General features: G+C 36.7%; 1 protein-coding gene across 1 annotated transcript in view; it reads left to right on the forward strand.

Moving 5' to 3' along the window:
• MRG15 (MORF-related gene 15) overlaps nt 1–20008 on the forward strand; it is a 66527-nt gene extending 46519 nt beyond the window's left edge. The window contains exons 6-9 of the mRNA XM_053792138.2: nt 7052–7245; nt 12949–13121; nt 13543–13627; nt 13982–20008. Of these exons, the coding sequence (XP_053648113.2) occupies nt 7052–7245; nt 12949–13121; nt 13543–13627; nt 13982–14066 (537 nt within the window). The 3' untranslated portion in view covers nt 14067–20008. The remainder of the gene's footprint in view (nt 1–7051; nt 7246–12948; nt 13122–13542; nt 13628–13981) is intronic.
• The last annotated feature ends 793 nt before the right edge of the window (nt 20009–20801 follow it).

The following is a 20801-nucleotide window of genomic DNA, read 5'->3' on the forward strand; positions in this document are numbered from 1 at the left end:
TCATTTTGTAGTTATTCTTGTTAGATACGTATGTTAGGTCATGTTTAAGCAAGGTCACTTAAGAATTATCAAGGAAGAATCATTGTTGCAATTATTATTATTACTGTACTGTGCTTTTTTTTTTTTGTTTGAATTTATGAGCCACTTTCAACCAAGGTAGGTCTACCCAAATAATAGTCATCCATCATCTTACTCTAGCTGCCTTTCCAGAAGGGTCCAATGCTGACACAACAGAAATATACACACTCCATTTTCAAGGTGCAGACATTGTACTTCAGGTTTGCCAACATCCCTGAGTCCCTTCATAGAAATTACATTTCAGCAGCACATCAGATTCTAATAATCACTTGTCTAAACTAACACTCCTCTATGCTTGCTGGATATTCAGTCCTTTACACCTCCACTCCTTTTACTCACCCTCATGACCCCTCCTAGCATCTACTTCATTAGATCTTACCTCTCATATAAATGAACCTTGCAGTGTCCCATTTATGCTTCTAGAATTTAACATCAGCATTGACAAGGTTTTAAGCTATGGTAGCTGGGCCTGATTATATTCATGATTCCTTTGAGGGCACTCACACTCTTCAACACTTGATTTCTTGTTATCCTTTTTCAATTGTCTGGTCTGCAGAAGTGTTGCCCTGCGATGATAATCTGCTGTTGTCCTTCCTTTTTAAAAATTGGATGCATCAAGGTGTGACTCCTATCCATTACTGCCAGATAATTCTTACTAGCTTTATTTGCAAATTACTAGAGCATATAATTAATGGAAGGTTAATGTGGCACATGGAAACTCGGAGCTCTCTATTACCCACCCCCTCCTCTCCTCCCCCTATCAGTTTAAATAAAGAAGGGGCCATTCCACCACCGATTCTTCACTTCATCTTGATGCTCCGTGTGCGTTTGGGCTGCCTTTGACACCAGTATATTGTGGCTGCTTTTTTTTTACCTAGAAAAATCATGCCAACTCTTGGCAGTATCATATCTTATCCCAAGCTCTTTCTTTTAAGCTATGGGCCTACTATCAGTTTCTCAAGGCCTTTATGGTTAAAAGACATTTTTGTCACTCAAACTGAAGGCATTCCATGAGGGTGAGTATGTAGTATAACTTTGTTTCAACTACCCATTGATAGTGCTGCCTTAGTCTTACTTTAGAAATCTGGTCTTCACTTTAAATGGATACTTTCTTCATTGTTTTGATGGGACAGACATTCATCTGGTGACCGCTTTGTTATTAATGTGCAGTTGATTGTGTTTTCAGCTGGACCACTTCAAGTGTCTTTTAGTTCTCTACATCCATAATGAACTCAATAACCTTCATTACACACCCTGTATGGTTTCCCTATTCGGGCTTCCTAATATGTTTAACTCCTTGGTCTCTTTGCCAAAGGTAATAAAAATCACACACAGCAGTGAAAGTAATGTGTCATAGCAGGCAGAATTCATTTAGTTTTGTCACATTTTTACAGAGGAGGGCAATAAAGGAATTGTTCATTATCCTCATTTGGACCAGTTTTTACCTAAACTCAACAGCTAATCTTCCTAGATTTAAACTTATGCATCATGAAAACTGCATTTAAAAATGCAGTCCCCAGTCAAGAAGTTTATATGCAGAGTCTGACATTCCGTCATTGTGAAATTGCTGAGTCACTTTCTCTTATTATATTCCTGTCCATGGTCTTCATGATCTTAGGACCTATAGAATTATCACTAGTATTAGGCTAACATCTTCAGTCATCGTCCTTCATTATAGCCCCTTAATCTCTACTTTCAGATTCTTCTTCCATCCCTTAGCTTACTTCTTTTTGTTTTTGTTTACCCTGGAAATAAATGGTATCAAATACCGACACAGTGGAAATATGAACATATATGCAGTATAATGTGATCCTTTATTGACAACGTTTCACCCACACAGTGGGCTTTTTCAAGTCACACACAGATCTAGATCTGTGTGTGACTTGAAAAAGCCATTGTCAATAAAGGATCACATTATACTGCATATGTGTTTATATTTCCACTTTGTTTACCCTATTAATTTTTATTTCTCTCCACATTGGAGTCCATCACTGGTCCAAGTATGTTCCCTTTTTTTCCATTCCCAAAGTCTCTTGTTATGCTCTGTACTGTTGGAGCATTTTAAATTGCACTCGCATAGTACTGGTGTACACTGATGACTCCAAATTCTCTGCTGGAATAGGATATACAGCTGTTTTTTCAGATAGCATGATCCAGGGATGCTTAAAGAAGCCAGCCAGTATTTCCACAGGTGAATTATGTGCCTATCTTGCTGCTATCATCCTCATTGCTTCTTTGTCTACCTCATTTGTTATAGCCTCAGACTCCCAAAGTGTTACAACTAATCCAGAGGTCTGATTTCTCACATTCTATTGTCCTTAGCCTACAACATTGTAGGTATTGCATCTTCAGCAAACAGAGATTATCTTTTGCTAGGTCATTGAATACAGTAATAATTACTGTTGTTTGGGACAGTAAATATGGCAGACCTCCCTGCCATTTTCATGGCTCAGTACCTTTTACCAAGAAGTTAGCCTTTTTAGTTTTTTTTTAGTTCTGTCTCAGTGCATACAGGATTGCTGGCAGCATCTTTGCTGAAATGTGTAATCTCCTGCCATAACACAGAAGACACACACACATGATCATCTGATACAGCAAGTCATTCTCATGCCACACAAGTGATGCATGTGCATATTTAAATGCTTCCAGACACTGTGCAACAACCATGTTGCCATATATGTCAGCTATTATTCTAATTTACTTTTTTGTGGTAAATATACATTTTTTCAGGTTTATGTAACCTAAAATAACCATGAATAAAAAAATTAATGTATTATAATAAAATGAGGACAGCATGCTTGGAGAGAAGCCCGTCGCCTTTCCATGAGAACTGTCAAGATTTCTTGGGGTCGTATACCTTTTGATTGATCCATTCATTAATAAAAACGTAGAATGCATTTCTAGCCTTCAACACCCTGATGCCCTCACCATGGCTGCCCCTCTTGGAAATCCCCATTTTCACTGCTGACTCATTTTATGGTTTGTCACACTACAGCCTCTCCTCACTTAGCAACGTACTCGTTTACCGACACCTCGGACTTATGACAGGCTCTCTGACCAGAGAGCCTGTCACCACTGTACACTACTGTATAAACATTTAAAAATATACCAGAAATGTTATAAATGGTACAAAGGTGACATTAAAATAATATGAAAGAAGGTTGACACAAACTCACTACCATTATAGTATGCTCCTCACTTAGCAACGAATTCGTTTAACCCTTTGAGGGTTTTCGTCGTACTAGTACGTCTTACGCGTAGGGGTTTTTGACGTACTAGTACTCATAAATTCTAGCGGCCTCAAATCTAGTGGGAGAAAGCTGGTAGGCCTTCATATGAAAGAATGGGTCTATGTGGTCAGTGTGCACAGTCTAAAAAAAATCCTGCAGCACACAGTGCATAATGAGAAAAAAAAAACTTTGACCATTTTTTTTTAATAAATCAGCGACTTTGCAGTGTATTTTCGTATTGTATTTATTGTTGTATTCTAGTTTTCTTGGTCTCATTTTATAGAATGGAAGACATATTACAGAAATAGAGATGATTTTGACTGGTTTTACAAAGAAAGGTGCCTTGAAATTGAGCTCAAAGTAGCAGAAATGTTCGATTTTTACCAAACTTCAAAAGTAAACAAATCGTGCCAAGCGTGCAATACACGTCAACTGGTGAGTCTAATATTCTTTCACAAGTGCACCAATAATATTTATACCATTTTTTACACTAATGCAGTAGTCTGCATAACAGTAAATCTTATATTTTTTGTGAAAATAAAAATTCAAAGTGGAAAGCAAAAGAATATAAGAGGGGCCTTGAGACGTGAATAATGACTAGAGGAAATGTCATTTTAGTGCCAGGAATGTCTTTCTTGTTTATTCTGGACCCTATTCGGAAATTGGCATCTTTTGAAATTTGTGTGAAATTGGCAAAATTGCTAAATTCTGACCACTGTACTGGATAGTTGAATTTCATAAATGAGTGGTTTCTTGCACCCATTCGATAGAAAAAATGGAGTTCTAGCGAAATATTCATGTTTTTTGTCGACTAGGACAGTGAAATTGGCCGAAAATGGGGCTCAAAGTGGGCAAAATCGCCGATGCGTAAACATCGCCGAGACCGCTAACTTTGCGAGAGCATAATTCCGTGAGTTTTCTATCAAATTTCAAACTTTTGGTGTCTTTATGATCGGGAAAAGATTCTCTATCTTTTCATAAGAAAAAATAATTTTTTTTTTTTTTTAAATTTGGCCGACCCTGAGAACGAGTTTCGGAGAGGGCCTGTCGACCCTCAAAGGGTTAATGACGTGGTCTCGGAAATGGAACTCCATCGTTAAGTGAGGAGAGGCTGTATTTTTTAATTTCCCCTTAAGCACGTGAATTCATATTTCACACTCCATTACCAGCAACCATGTATCATTTGCTGCTGATTCAATGATCATGTAGGTTCCAAGTTTTTTCTGAATTTGAGTGTAGTTAACTATCCAGACACACACACATTTGTCTTTGCAGATAGTCATTTATTAGAGAAAACCTATGACACCACCGGGTAATATAATATCCTATTCCAGGTCCAATCTTTGGCCCAGCACACCTCATTTCCTTTCTTATAGCAGTATATACACTTGCTACTCTTTTAACTTGTGGGAGTTGATTTTTCCTCCATATTGATGCTTTCACTATTGCTTGCATTGGAGCAGTCAGTTGGTTAGATCTGGTAGATTTGTTAGGAAACAGGGCAGTTGTTTCCTGACATGGGTCATAGTCATATGATGATCCATTAACTGGAGCTTTTTGGTCATCTGACAAAGGCCTTCCGCTGGCTTATTAGATTACCTCATTTAAAATCAAAGATAACATCATTCAATGTTGGTATGTATATTCATTAGTGGGCACCTCATTACAACATGCTGTTGACTAATTTTGGTTTTACTTCATCACCTGGGTTCAAATTTTCTAGACCATACAGTACTTTTCCTGCAGAACATTTTCTAGTAGTATGCACATGGTGTCCACCATCTGCCACCCCATGCTATTCCTGTATATTTATTCAATTACAGCCTAACATTCTGGCAAATTTCTCATCTTCCTCTAGTGTTGTCGATTTTTGTGGAAACCTCACATATTATTGTAAGGTTAAATTTATTCAAACATTGTCTTATTTTTCTTGGGGAGCAATTATTTAGGTAAATTCTTCTCAGTCTTCATTTTACCTTGGTCTTATCCAACGTAAACTATGGGGACTTTCTTCTGCATCTACAGGTTTTATTTCCAGTCTGAATTATACTCCCTGTCAATAATAATAATTGTCTGGTGGCCTTTTAGCCATTCCCTGTTGAAAGCCTGTACAGTATTCTATATCTAAAGTCCCTTATGAAATCACCATGATATCCATTGGCTCATTATTTTATTAATTTTCTTGACCTCTCTGATTTTGCAGCTTACAGAATTCTTACTGATGTTGGCTGATCAGGTGGTTTCCATTGTTGCTCCTTCAGTCCCTGCCTTCAGGTCCTTATACAGTACAGTACCTTTATGTACCTCTTTAATTTTACTAACAAATTCTTATTTGTCCTTCCTACCATGGGGGTTTCCTCCGTTTTAAATACGTATACACTTTTCAATTCCTTTTCCAAAAACACATCTCTCTGCTTTACAAATGATACAAATTCTGAACCTGTTTTCATCATAAATATTCTCTGTAAGTCTTTCTTGTGGTTGTGTTATACATATCTGTTCTACATTTATTTTGCTGGAAATTTAGCAAGACAGTAAATTAGGAAATGAATTGGACCCGAAATTCTTATACAGATGCATCAGAACATCTTGTTTACCTTAAATAAAATTAAGATAAAGCTTAAATGTTCACAGAGATAAGAGGGAATGTGCAGTCTTAGGTGCAATTTGACGCCAGTATACAGTACAACCGAGCCCCTTATATTTGTGAGGTTTAAGTTCCTAGAGGTCCTATCAGATTCAAAATCCATAAATACTACTAAATTCTGAACAAGAAAGGCACAATACTCTGACTGGAACAATACACAAATAGCCCACACATAGGAGAGAGAAGTTTATGATGTTTGAGTCCGACTTTTGCCATTTACAAAGTCACACTTTGTAAATGGTCCAAGTCGGACTGAAATGCCATTGTAAACTTCTCTCTCTTATGCGCAGGTTATTTCTGTACTACTAAATTCTGTCTGTATAATTAATTTTGTTTCAGATTTGGGCTCATTTTGTATATCTTCAAATGTTGATTTAGCCTCAGTGATGTTGGCATTCATAAGAAATATCATAAGATAGAAAAGAAAATTGGACATAGGAAAAACATTGAACACATTTTGAGCTATATCCCATGGCTTTCAATTTAGGAGCTGCATGCCAAGCTGCCAAAAATAGGCACTGTGAATAATCAGAAACATTCAAAGGATCTCCCCTCAGTAAAATTGTTGGATATTCAAAACATAAGAATTAGGAAGGCTGCAAATTTAGGAATTTGACAGTATATGATTTGTGTTGTCACTTAAAATCCCCTTCAACATGCCTTGAGGTTTTGCCTAATAAAATATTTCCAGGTCAGTTGATACAACTAAATGAGAAAAGGAAAGAGGTTCAAACAATGTCACGTTTAGTTTGATTCTTCACATTTTATAAAAGAGTATTGGTCTTCATCTGTTTCCCAAAACACAGACTATGGCACACAGACCAGGAGAGTATAAAAGTTTCCTTCTCTGTTGAACTTTTCTCACTAATATCAGTTAAGTATGAGTTCCACTTTTACTTTATAATTTACACATGCTGCTTAAAAGTAACATTGGGACACTGTTAGAGCATTTAGTGATGCAGTTTATTTATAAGAGATATTACTGTATTACAGTACTGTACTTCTCTTAGAATTGAGCATTGAAGTATATTACAGTATTTAGACATGCAGGCTTTTACTACCATGGTTAATTACTACTGTCATTTTGATTTACTAGGAAGAGCAGTTTATGACAGCAGTAGAGGTACGGGTGAAACTGCCAGACGAACTTAAACCGGCACTGGTGGACGACTGGGATCTCATAAGCCGTCAGCGCAAGCTTGCTGTTATCCCAGCTCGAGTAACAGTTAACACCATCCTTGCCGATTACGTTCGAGCTAAAACAAATAACAAAAATAGCACCCCAAACAAGTAAGATGCAAAAATAATAATTTTTTTTTTTTTGTGGTTGGTAACTGAAGTTGTTACTTGCTAAAGTGGTTTCATTTTTTTATTCAACTCTTGCATTTACAAAGGATGAAGTTAGCTTATAAGATACAGTAATACAAAGCAGAAAATAGGAGAGTTTTTTGTGTAAACCTTCAAGGAGGAGCCTCAGTGCTGATGAGGGGCTCTTAATCCAAGGAAGGGAAGTTACCCTCCTCTTCCTTGAATCATGTTTGATCACCATTCATTTCCCATGTGCTGTATGACCCTTATTGGTTTAGTGCTTGCCATTTAATAATAATAATAATTACATTAATGTAATGGGAGAAGCTTGTGCTCATGCCAGAGAATAAGGATTTGTGGCTTTCATTACATTTTTGTGAAGTGGTTTTTATCCACTATTTTTTTTTTATTTTCTATGTAGTCTTTTGCTACTAACATTAAAGGAAAATAACTAGCAAAAGACAAATGGACAACCTCTTTTTTTTTCTTTCAATACACCGGCCGTATCCCACCGAGGCGGGGTGGCCCAAAAGGAAAACTGTAAGTTTCTCCTTTTACATTTAGTAATATATACAGGAGAAGGGGTTACTAGCCCCTTGCAAATGGACAACTATGCAAACTTAATTGTGGTGACTTGAATTATTATCTTGAGTTTATTATGAAATGAATTATTGATGGGAAAAATGATAAATGAAAATAGCATACTATACTTTACATATATAGTGTAATTTTATAATTGAAGTTATAATGGCCTGGCTGTGGCTGTGGAAGATTTATTGATTAATATGTAAGTTTAGGAAAGTATGTATGTACATGTATAAGAATGCTGTGCAGCACTGAGCATTTATTTTTATTATTATTATTATTTTTTTTTCAACAAGTCGGTCGTCTCCCACCGAGGCAGGGTGACCCAAAAAAGAACGAAAATCCCCAAAAAGAAAATACTTTCATCATCATTCAACACTTTCACCACACTCGCACATTATCACTGTTTTTGCAGAGGTGCTCAGAATACAACAGTTTAGAAGCATATACGTATAAAGATACACAACATATCCCTCCAAACTGCCAATATCCCAAACCCCTCCTTTAACCCTTTGACTGTCGCGGCCGTATATATACGTTTGCGAGGTACCGTGTTTGACGTATATATACTCATAAATTCTAGCGGCTTCAAATCAGGCAGGAGAAAGCTAGTAGGCCCACATGTGAGAGAATGGGTCTGTGTGGTCAGTGTGCACCACATAAAAAAAATCCTGGAGCACGCAGTGCATAATGAGAAAAAAAAAACTCCGACCGTTTTTTTTAATTAAAATGCCGACTTTGTGGTCTATTTTCGTATAGTATTTGTGGTTGTATTCTCGTTTTCTTGGTCTCATTTGATAGAATGGAAACTATATTATAGAAATGGAGGTGATTTTGATTAATTTTACTATAAAAAGAACCTGGAAATGGAGCACAAAGTACAGGAAATGTTTGATTTTTGCCGATGTTCAAAAGTAAACAAATGATGTCATTGTCCAATAAATGTCCAAATAGCCATTCTAATACGCAGTCATGAATGGGTTGATGTAATTTTTACAATTATTACAGTATTGCAGTAGTCTGCATAACAGTAAATCTTCTATTTTTTGTTTGAATAAAATTTCAAAATAAAAAGCAAGAGTAATATCACAGGGACCTGGAGACATGACTGATGAACAAAGAAAATGTTATTTTAGAGCCAGGAATGTCTGCATTGTTCATTCTGGACCTTATTTTGAAATTGTCGTATTTTTTAATTTTCGTGAAATTGGCCAAATTGCAAATTTCTGACCATGTTATTGGGTAGTTGAAATCGGTAAATGGGCAGTTTCTTGTACTCAATCGATAGAAAAAATAGAGTTCTGAAGAAATAGTTATGAGTTTGGTTGACTGGAATAACGGAATTAGCCGAAAATAGGGCTCAAAGTGGGCGAAATTGCCGATTTTTAAATATCGCCGAAGTCGCTAACTTCGCGAGAGCGTAATTACATCAGTTTTCCATCAAATTTCGTTTTTTTGGTGTCTTTACAATCGGGAAAAGATTCTCTATCATTTCATAAGAAAAAATAATTTTTTTTTTTTTTCGAAAATTTTGCGACACCAGAAGCAACTTCAGGATTTGGCCCTTCGACAGTCAAAGGGTTAACAGTGCAGGCATTGTACTTCCCATTTCCAGGACTCAAGTCCGACTATATGAAAATAACCGGTTTCCCTGAATCCCTTCACTAAATATTACCCTGCTCACACTCCAACAGATCGTCAGGTCCCAAGTACCATTCGTCTCCATTCACTCCTATCTAACATGCTCACGCACGCTTGCTGGAAGTCCAAGCCCCTCGCCCACAAAATCTCCTTTACCCCCTCTCTCCAACCCTTTCGAGGACGACCCCTACCCCGCCTTCCTTCCCCTATAGTTTTTTATGCTTTCCATGTCATTCTACTTTGATCCATTTTCTCTAAATGACCAAACCACCTCAACAACCCCTCTCTTGCCCTCTGACTAATACTTTTATTAACTCCACACCTTTTCCTAATTTCCACACTCCGAATTTTCTGCATAATATTTACACCACACATTGCCCTTAAACAGGACATCTCCACTGCCTCCAACCGTCTCCTCGCTGCTGCATTTACCACCCAAGCTTCACACCCATATAAGAGTGTTGGTACTACTATACTTTCATACATTCCCTTCTTTGCCTCCATAGATAACGTTTATGGACTCCACATATACCTCAACGCATCACTCACCTTTTTTCCCTCATCAATTCTATGATTAACCTCATCCTTCATAAATCCATCCGCCGACACATCAACTCCCAAGTATCTGAAAACATTCACTTCTTCCATACTCCTCCTCTCCAATTTGATATCCAATTTTTCTTTATCTAAATCACTTGATACCCTCATCACCTTACTCTTTTCTATGTTCACTTTCAACTTTCTACCTTTACACACATTCCCTAACTCATCCACTAACCTTGGCAATTTTTCTTTAGAATCTCCCATAAGCACAGTATCATCAGCAAAAAGTAACTGTGTCAATTCCTGTTTTGAATTTGATTCCCCAAAATTTAATCCCACCCCTCTCCCGAACACCCTAGCATTTACTTCCTTTACAACCCCATCTATAAATATATTAAACAACCATGGCGACATTACACATCCCTATCTAAGACCTACTTTTACCGGGAAGTAGTCTCCCTCTCTTCTACACACCCTAACCTGAGCCTCACTATCCTCATAAAAACTCTTCACAGCATTTAATAACTTACCACCTATTCCATATACTTGCAACATCTGCCACATTGCTCCTCTATCCACTCTTATCATATGCCTTTTCTAAATCCATAAATGCAATAAAAACTTCCCTACCTTTATCTAAATACTGTTCACATATATGCTTCAATGTAAACACTTGATCTACACATCCCCTACCCACTCTGAAACCTCCTTGCTCATCCGCAACCCTACATTCTGTCTTGCCTCTAATTCTTTCAATTATAACCCTACCGTGCACTTTTCCTTATATACTTAGTAAACTTATTCCTCTATAATTTTTACAATCTGTTTTGTCCCCTTTCCCTTTATATAAAGGGACTATACATGCTCTCTGCCAATCCCTAGGTACCTTCCCCTCTTTCATACATTTATTAAACAAAAGTACCAACCACTCCAACACTACATATTCCCCCCTGCTTTTAACATTTCTGTCATGATCCCATTAGTTCCAGCTGCTTTACCCCCTTTCATTCTATGTAATGCCTCACGTACCTCCCCCACACTTACATTCTGCTCTTCTTCACTCCTAAAAGATGGTATACCTCCCTGACCAGTGCATGAAATTACCGCCTCTCTTTCTTCCTTAACATTTAAAAGTTCCTCAAAATATTCTCGCCATCTACCTAATACCTCCATCTCCCCATCTACTAACTCCCCTACTGTGTTTTTAACTGACAAATTCATACTTTCCCTAGGCTTTCTTAACTTGTTTAACTCACTCCAAAATTTTTTCTTATTTTCATTAAAATTTCTTGACAGTGCCTCTCCCACACTATCATCTGCTCTCCTTTTGCACTCTCGCACCACTCTCTTCACCTTTCTTTTACTCTCCATATACTCTGCTCTTCTTATAACACTTCTGCTTTGTAAAAACCTCTCATAAGCTACCTTTTTCTCTTTTATCACACTCTTTACTTCATCATTCCACCAATCACTCCTCTTTCCTCCTGCCTCCACCCTCCTATAACCACAAACTTCTGCCCCACATTCTATTACTGCATTTTTAAAACTATTCCAACCCTCTTCAACCCCCCCACTACTCATCTTTGCACTAGCCCACCTTTCTGCCAATAGTCGCTTATATCTCACCCGAACTTCCTCCTCCCTTAGTTTATACACTTTCACCTCCCTCTTACTTGTTGTTGCCACCTTCCTCTTTTCCCATCTACCTCTTACTCTAACTGTAGCTACAACTAAATAATGATCCGATATATCAGTTGCTCCTCTATAAACGTGTACATCCTGGAGCCTACCCATCAACCTTTTATCCACCAATACATAATCTAATAAACTACTTTCATTATGTGCTACATCATACCTTGTATATTTACTTATCCTCTTTTTCATAAAATATGTATTACTTATTACCAAATCTCTTTCTACACATAGCTCAATTAAAGGCTCCCCATTTACATTTACCCCTGGCACCCCAAATTTACCTACTACTCCCTCCATAACATTTTTACCCACTTTAGCATTGAAATCCCCAACCACCATTACTCTCACACTTGATTCAAAACTCCTCACACATTCACTCAACATTTCCCAAAATCTCTCTCTCTCCTCTACAGTTCTCTCTTCTCCAGGTGCATACACGCTTATTATAACCCACTTTTCACATCCAATCTTTGTTTTACTCCACATAATCCTTGAATTAATACATTTATAGTCCCTCTTTTCCTGCCATAGCTTATCCTTCAACATTATTGCTACTCCCTCTTTAGCTCTAACTCTATTTGAAACCCCTGACCTAATCCCATTTATTCCTCTCCATTGAAACTCTCCCACCCCCTTCAGCTTTGTTTCACTTAAAGCCAGGACATCCAGCTTCTTCTCATTCATAACATCCACAATCATCTCTTTCTTATCATTTGCACAACATCCACGCACATTCAGACTTCCCACTTTGACAATTTTCTTCTTCTTATTCTTTTTAGTAATCTTTACAGGAAAAGGGGTTACTAGCCCATTGTTCCCGGCATTTTAGTTGACTTTTACAACACGCATGGCTTACGGAGGAAAGATTCTTATTCCACTTCCCCATGGATATAAAAGGAAAAGTAATAAGACCAAGAACTATTAAGATAAAATCAAAGAAAACTCAGATGAGTGTGTATAAATAAACGTATACATGTATGTGTAGTGTGACCTAAGTGTAAGTAGAAGTAGCAAGACCTGTAATCTTGCATATTTATGAGACAGACAAAAGACACCAGCAATCGTACCATCATGTAAAACAATTACAGGCTTTCGTTTTACACTCACTTGGCAGGACGGTAGTACCTCCCTGGGTGGTTGCTGTCTACCAACCTATTATATTATATAAAGAGGTGGCTAGAGGTGTAGAGGAATGAAAACTAATTATTTTTTTTCCATCAGAGAGAGTGCAGTTCAAGAAGTTGTTGCTGGTTTGAAGGAATATTTTAACGTGATGCTTGGCACACAGCTACTTTACAAATTTGAAAGACCACAGTATGCAGAAGTTTTGCAACAAAATAAGAACAAACAAGCCAGTGATATTTATGGTTTCATCCATCTGATTAGATTGTTCGGTAAGAAGCAGTTTGTTTTATGTCACTCGTATAGGAAATAAAGTGGTTTTAGTATAATATGGCATATGGTTTTTGCTTTTATTTTTTTTTCTAAAATGTGATTTATGACAACAGAATGCCAGTCCATTAAACCATGTAAGAGCTTTTAGGATTTATTAATACCTGTAGTGTAGTAAGTAACATGCTTGATCAGTATGATGACAATTTGAATCTGCAAGATTCCTCCCTCTTCATCTCATTTTTAATAGTTGTACATGTCTGTTCTTCTAAATTTGTCCTGAATTTATAACTATAGATGCATACCTTCATTTTCTTGCTAAATCAATTTTGTTACTAAAAGGATTATGAAAATCTGAAGGCTACCCTCTCTTGATACAAGCTTTTGTTTATTAAATCAATGAAATTTTATATTCCCATACAGTTCGACTAGGACAAATGTTGGCTTATACTCAGCTTGATGAAAAGAGTGTTACACTTCTAAATTTCCACTTACAGGACTTCTTAAGGTATGTGCTCTGTTTTAACTCGTCTGTTAATGAATGTTTAGCTTTATTACTTTTGTTACCCTGATAAGAAACGTATCAGCTTTAATTTTCAGGTTGTCGTACCTTGATGTTATGCCTTGCCTGGAAATTTCTTTTCTCCTAGGGGTCACCATTTAAGGTCTTCTTTTCATAATTCACTCTCCTTTGCAAGTGTTAAGAAATAAAATCAGTAGCATTTGAAAAATTTCTTGAATAATTCTAAAGTGTGTATCATCATCTCTGATTACATGCTTAAAATAAGATGTAAGTTAAAGGCAAAAATGAAATTACTTACAAGACTGTTACTGCCAATGTGGTAAAAAAATTAATTTACAGATTTACAGTGAAAAATATGGAGACGTATTACAGTATCCAAGACTATGGAGTAGCGCCGCCAGAGTATCACCGGAAAGTTATGTAACAATGTGTGGTGAGGACAAACTTGGTGATCTGTTAGTGTTAATTACTAAATCTTGGTGTTATGCCATCTGGACTCTAGAGCTATAAGTGACTTTTTAAAGTGTACATGTATTTAAGAAAAATGTATGCTTGTGGAAAGCACCTCTTCTAAAAATTTATGATTGTGGAAGAGCAATACTAGAAAACACTGCAAGTTGGAATCAATCTGTGTACAGTTTTTTAAAATAAAGATTGGTAACTATTGGCAGTCTGGCTGAAGATTTAGGTCTCTGCTGTTTGTTAATTGAAAAAGTCTTTGTTTATATTTGCATTCCATTACTTTCAATACTTTGTTGTGTATATTTTAAATGAAAGTTTTGGAAATAAGCTGAACCAATAAACAAGTGATAAATGATTATTTAACTTGAAAATTACTGGAATATCTAGAACTTTTTATAGTGTCATTACAATTTTCTTTTCCACACCTACAAACTGATGAATGCAGTGTTTGTTTACTGGAATTTCAGTCTGATGTAAGTACTTTTTCTTTAAATAGGCAAATTGTTGGAAGAAACTTGAGAAGAGAAAGTGCTAGGTATAACCTCAAGAATTAGTTAACCTACAACTTTTTGTAACATAAATGTATTCAGTGCAGTTAGAAATAAGTTAGTGTATATGATGCGAAGACTCAAGGGACTCCATCCAGAATTCTAAGTGTTGGCATTATGATTGTTGCTCTGTTTCTTTGCCTGTCATTTCTTAGCTTTTTTTTTTTTTTTTTTTTAACCCCTAAACGATCCAAATGTACATATACGTTCTTATCGCTAGCGCCCCAAACGTATATATACGTTTTAATTTTTCTGCCTCCAAATTTGGCACGATTGGCCTGAGATGCCTAGTCAGCATAGAATGGGTCTTAGCACTCGGTGTGCACCATATTAAAAAAATCTGGGACTGCTTAGTACCTTGTGGGAGCACCAGTTAAATTGAGTGCCAGCTCGAGCAAACAGTGCAGCAAACACCAAGGATTCACTGATGTAATATCATATTAACACTCCCCTTTTAAGAGGAAAGTGATGTTAACCCCAAGTTTAGGGTCTGTCTATCTCTGTCTCTGTCTCTATCTCTCTTTATCTGTCTCACAGGTACACACACATACAATTATACTTCTTCCTTCTTCCTCCTCCTCCTCCTTCTTCTATACTCCCATGTATCCAAAACATTGCTGGGACCTATAAATACTTGTGTATATTCCTAGGCAATAGTAAATGACTGTCAATGTGTTTGTGACAATCTGAGTACAATTTCAGTACCTAATATTAGCCCTTTCAGGGTCCGTCCCGTAGATCTACGGCTTTACGTTCAGTGTCCAAACCGTAGATCTACGTCATGAGCTCAGCTCACTCTGATAAACTGTGAGTGGTAAATTTGGGCCTAGATATGTGAGAATACAACTATGTGGTATGTGTGCACCACATAAAACAAATCCTGCAGCACACTGTGTATAATGAGATAAAAAAAAACTGAGACCGTGATTTTCGATTAAAACAGCGAATTTGTAGTGTTTTTTCGTATGTTTTTTATAGTTGTATTTGTGATTTCTTGGTCTCATTTGATAGAATGGAAGAAATATTACAGAAATAGAGATAATTTTGATTGGTTTTAGCACTGGAAATGGCTTGAAACTGAGCTCAAAGTGGCGGAAATGTTAAATTTTTGCCGATGTTCAAGAGTAAACAAACGACCTCACACGTCTAATACACGTCAGCTGGTGGGTCTAATATACATTCACAAATATGGTGATGATATTTATACAATTATTACAATATTGCATAACAATAAATCTTCTATTTTTGGTGTGAATAAAAATTCATTATGTGAATAAAAAATCAAAATGGAATTCATTTGTAAAGCTTCAAAACATAACTAATGAACAGAGGAAATGGTAGTTTAGTGCCAGGAATACCTACATTGTTTATTCTGGACCCTATTTTGAAATTGGAATATTTTGAACTTTGTGTTAAATTGGCCAAATCACCAATTTCCGGTCACTTTATTTTGTAGTTGAAACAGTTGACTTGGCGATTTCTTGTGCTCAATCGATAGAATAGAAGTAATACTAGTGAAATAGCTAAGAACTTGGTCGACTGGAATAATGTAATTGACCTAAAATGGGAGTCAAAGTCGGCAAAATCGCCGATTCGTAAATATCGCTGACACATCAAAATTCACGAGAGCATAATTTCGTCAATTTTCCATCAAATTTCATACTTTTTGTTTTATTACATTCACAAAAAGATTCTCTATCATTTCATAAGAAAAAATAAAAATTTTTTTTTTTTTGAAAATTCTTGGACACTGGGGCACCACTTCAGATTTTGGCCTTGGACTCTGAAAGGGTTAGTGCCAGAACAAAAATTGGTTATGAAATGCCAAGAACTGCAATAAATTGTCATTATCAGAACATAAAAATTTTATAAAATAATATAGAAATGAGAAAAAAAAGGCATATCGGCAACACTTTCTCAAGTGGCAGGGCTCATTGTTGCCGTCAGGTGAGCATTAAGTGCCAACTTTGCAGCCTCATATCTCAGTAAATACTGACCCTAATTTTTTTATTTTAATCCTGTAACACTTAGAAAATTTTTCTCTATTTCAATGAAAGAAACAATTTTTTTATTTTTCAAAATATTCGGGGCACTGAGGAAGAGAACGTATATATATGTTTGGACCGTTTAGGGGTTAAACACTGAGAGTTAACAGTACTGCTGATATGAATTTACTTTTGGCGGGTTTCAAGAAGTTATTTTTTGAGAGGCGTATACTTGCATTATATGTATATAAATATAAAATATATATGACAGAGAAACCCAGAAAATAAGTGACACTATATTTTGGCCCTCTTCAGCATAATGAAATACAAGGGCTGAAGCTTGTATACAAAGGCAGGTCACATAACTAAGTCAGATGCAGGAACAAGTGGCTTACAGGCATGAGTATTATAGTATCTGATTTCCATTGGTCTTTTGAACTGTTGAAATTGGGTCACAATGCAATCATAGCCAACTTGAGCATATTGGTTTCATATGTATAATTGGCTCAACATAATAGAAACAGCCAAATTAATATTATAGTTATGATTCTATACCATGCTGAGAACTATATTCATAATAACTAGATAGAGAACAAATTATATTTATAAATAGAAGATTCTTGAAGTAACTATAATTGCATCACATTCCAATTTCAACAACTATGAGGGAAAATCTGATGCTATAATTACCTGTATCCTTGAGTTATTTGCTCCTTCACATTCCTTAAGGCATATAACCTGCCATTGTATATTACCTTCATTCCTTGTACACTTTTTAATCATCTGAAGATAGTCTCTGTGTTGGGCTGAAATGTGCAGTACTTGTCTCATGTTGTGTTTTTACTGTGTTCAGTTGTGATATTGACTGGTGTTTATTACAAGTTATAAGCATTTTCCTTTTATTCATTACATTCTCAAGAAATTGGTGAAGAAAATCAGCAATAGGTTCCTTATTTATAATATTTGATGAGGATGTATAAATGCATTTCAATCAACATAGATTTGATCAAGATTCAGATTTCTTATTTATTTACTTAAGAAAATTGTTGCATGCAAATTAATGGTTGAAAAAATAGAGACAGAAAGGATAATAAAAGTAAGTGCTGAGTATAACTGAAGGAAGGTTCAACACCTGTAAGCTAGATACATTTGTTAATAAAATCTGTGGAAGTTTTAAATTATGGTAACACACGAAATCACTTTTGACTTGATCTAACTTGATAATATTCCCAAGTCAGACCCATAGGCCATAAGCCATAGCACTTGTCTGCTTTGAGACAACATGAAACTTAATTCAGAAATTCTTAAGGTCAAAGATAACTGCAGAGTTTTGCCCTTCTATTAACAAAAAAGGAATTAGTATTGTAAAATCTTTGAACCAAGCCAGAATTTTACATCAAAGTTAGTGATCATTTGCTCACAGTTCTAGGAATCCATTGAGCTGTATAGTCCTTGTGGCTTAGCGCTTCTTTTTGATTATAATAATAATAGGAATCCATTTAAATATGAATAAAAAACAAATGTTATTACTTCTACCTTGGTAAAAAGCTTACTAGTGTCATTTGCTTAACCTAACAATTTCTCGCAAAACACGACTGATTTTTTTTTTTTTTTTTTTCCTCCTCATACACACTCCACCCCACCCCCACCCTGCCCATCACCCTACCCCCCACACTTCCTGCAAACCCCTTCAGCCACATATAGGTGAGTACATTCATTAATTTATATATTTTTAACTCCATGTTTATCTCCTGCCGAGACGGGGTTACACAGAAGAAAAGACATCCATCACAGTTTATTCAGTTGCCATCTTTCCAAAAGTTAGCTGAAATCACAGTCAGATTACCCTCTGTTTACAACATCACCCCTCTAGTGTGCAGGTGCTGCTTTAACCACCTCCAGAACTCATATTTGGCTAATTGGTTTCTCTGAATCCCTTTATAAAAGCTACCTTGCTTATACTCCAGCACTTCCATTAAAAACCAGTTATCTCCTTGATGCTCAAGCCCTTAATTTCAGTTTCTTTTTTTCCTATGATGACCCCCCTATCCCTCCCACCCCAAATTTATGCACCTTCTTCATTAACCTCTCTACATGTCCAAACATCCCCTCCTCAGCCCTCTGCATGATAGTCATACCATACATTGCTCTCAAACATGAGGTCCCCACTGTCTCTGGCCTCCTTGCTGCAGCATTCAAAACCCATGCCTTGCGCTCATATGAAAGTGTTAGGAGTGAGTGGAGGCAAATGGTTTTTGGGACCTGACGAGCAGGGAAACTGGTTAGCTGGGCTTGAGTCCTGGAGGTGGAAAGCACATTGCCTGCACTTGAAAGGAGGGGTTTGGGATATTTGCTATTTGGAGCAACATATGAACTGTCGTATCTGCTCGCTCCTCTTCAAAGACAGTGATTGTGTGTGAATGATGGTGAAAGTATTTTTCTTTTTTGGATTACCCTGTCTTGGTGGGAGATGACCAGTGTGTTGAAAAATATATGTATGTATATAAATAAAATGTATTGGATCTACATGTCCAATTACTGTACCTCTTAGAGGGTGGCAAGGCCAACTAGTGTGTATAACGGGTTTATTGGAGATCATTTTTGAAGCATTAAATGTCTGAATGAAAGGATCCATAGCCAAATTGTGTAGAGACATATCCTTGTCCCTCGCTATATTACTTATACGATAGTTCAATTATACTAGGGACATTTTTTTTTAACCAGCAATACTTACAAATTCTGAAAATTAACAATTTCCTCACTGCAGTGCAAAACTCTTATTATATTTTAAGAGGGTAGTACTGTATATCTGAATTTAGAAATTTTCCAGAATACAAGCATTTGTGTTTGTAAATATATAAGTATCAAGTTTGTGTACCTTATCAGGGACAAAAGCTATTAGTTGGCCTGTTTGTTTCCTTGTCAGTGTCAAGACTGTCCATGCGATCACCCATCCTGTTACTGGCCAATCATAATGGTGCTTTACATGACTGATTTGAGTGTTATTTTCATCCACATTTTAATTACTAGGTACAAATAAAGGGAGGGGGAGAGTTTATTATGGATATTGGGCATTATATGTGGCTTTAATACTATATTTCTTTTACTGGTTAACAATGAAAGATGAGAAGTGATGTGAGACAGAAAGTATCAACATGAGATAAAGTAGTGAAGTGAGGGAAATTAGTCATGAAATACTGTCATGTTTGGGTCAAGAGTGCTCTTGTCTAGTTGTGGTTTTACTGAGGGATTCATTTCCTTGAATCTTCTATCTCACACATGTAAGATGACTTATTTTTTAAGAAATTTTCTACAGTATTGTTTTATAGAACATGAAACTTGGAAAACTCAATAAAAAGAATATACAAACATCTTGGTTTTCATTTTTGTGCTCCCTAAGTTTGTGGTACATATGATTTACTCTTAAGACTAGTACTGTATACAGCATGACTCACGAAATCGTAATGACACGATTGCAAACAAACCATACCACGGACGGGAATAGAACCCGCGATCAGAGTGTCTCAAAACTCCAGACCATCTCGTTAGCCACTGGGCCAGCTAGCCACAATAAGATTCATCCAACTAAGTATATTTGTACACCATAGGAAGGTTAGCATAGGCACCACTGTGACCACAAATGCAAGTTTTTACAGACAAATCTCCAGCTAGCGTGGCCGTGATGAACTCTAGCTCAGGTCCCCTCAAAGCTGTTAACATGACTCACGAAATCGTAATGAGCTAGAGTTCATCACGGCCACGCTAGCTGGAGATTCGTCTGTAAAAACTTGCATTTGTGGTCACAGTGGTGCCTATGCTAACCTTCCTATGGTGTATATTATTATTATAATCAAAAAGAAGCGCTAAGCCACAAGGGCTATACAGCGCCTATGGTGTATAAATATACCTAGTTGGATGAATCTTATTGTGGCTAGCTGGCCCAGTGGCTAACGCGACGGTCTGGAGTTTTGAGACTCTGATCGCGGGTTCTATTCCCGTCCGTGGTATGGTCTGTATACAGCCTCTCCTCACTTAGCGACGTACTTGTTTACCGACGACTCGGACTTACAACGGGCTCTCTGACCAGTTTGCATACCTAAATAATGTATATTAGAGCTGATTTCCTCTATTACAATATACAGTACACTGCTGTATAAACATTTA

The sequence above is a fragment of the Cherax quadricarinatus genome, chromosome 61 (assembly GCF_038502225.1).
Source record: "Cherax quadricarinatus isolate ZL_2023a chromosome 61, ASM3850222v1, whole genome shotgun sequence".
Lineage (NCBI taxonomy): Eukaryota > Metazoa > Arthropoda > Malacostraca > Decapoda > Parastacidae > Cherax > Cherax quadricarinatus.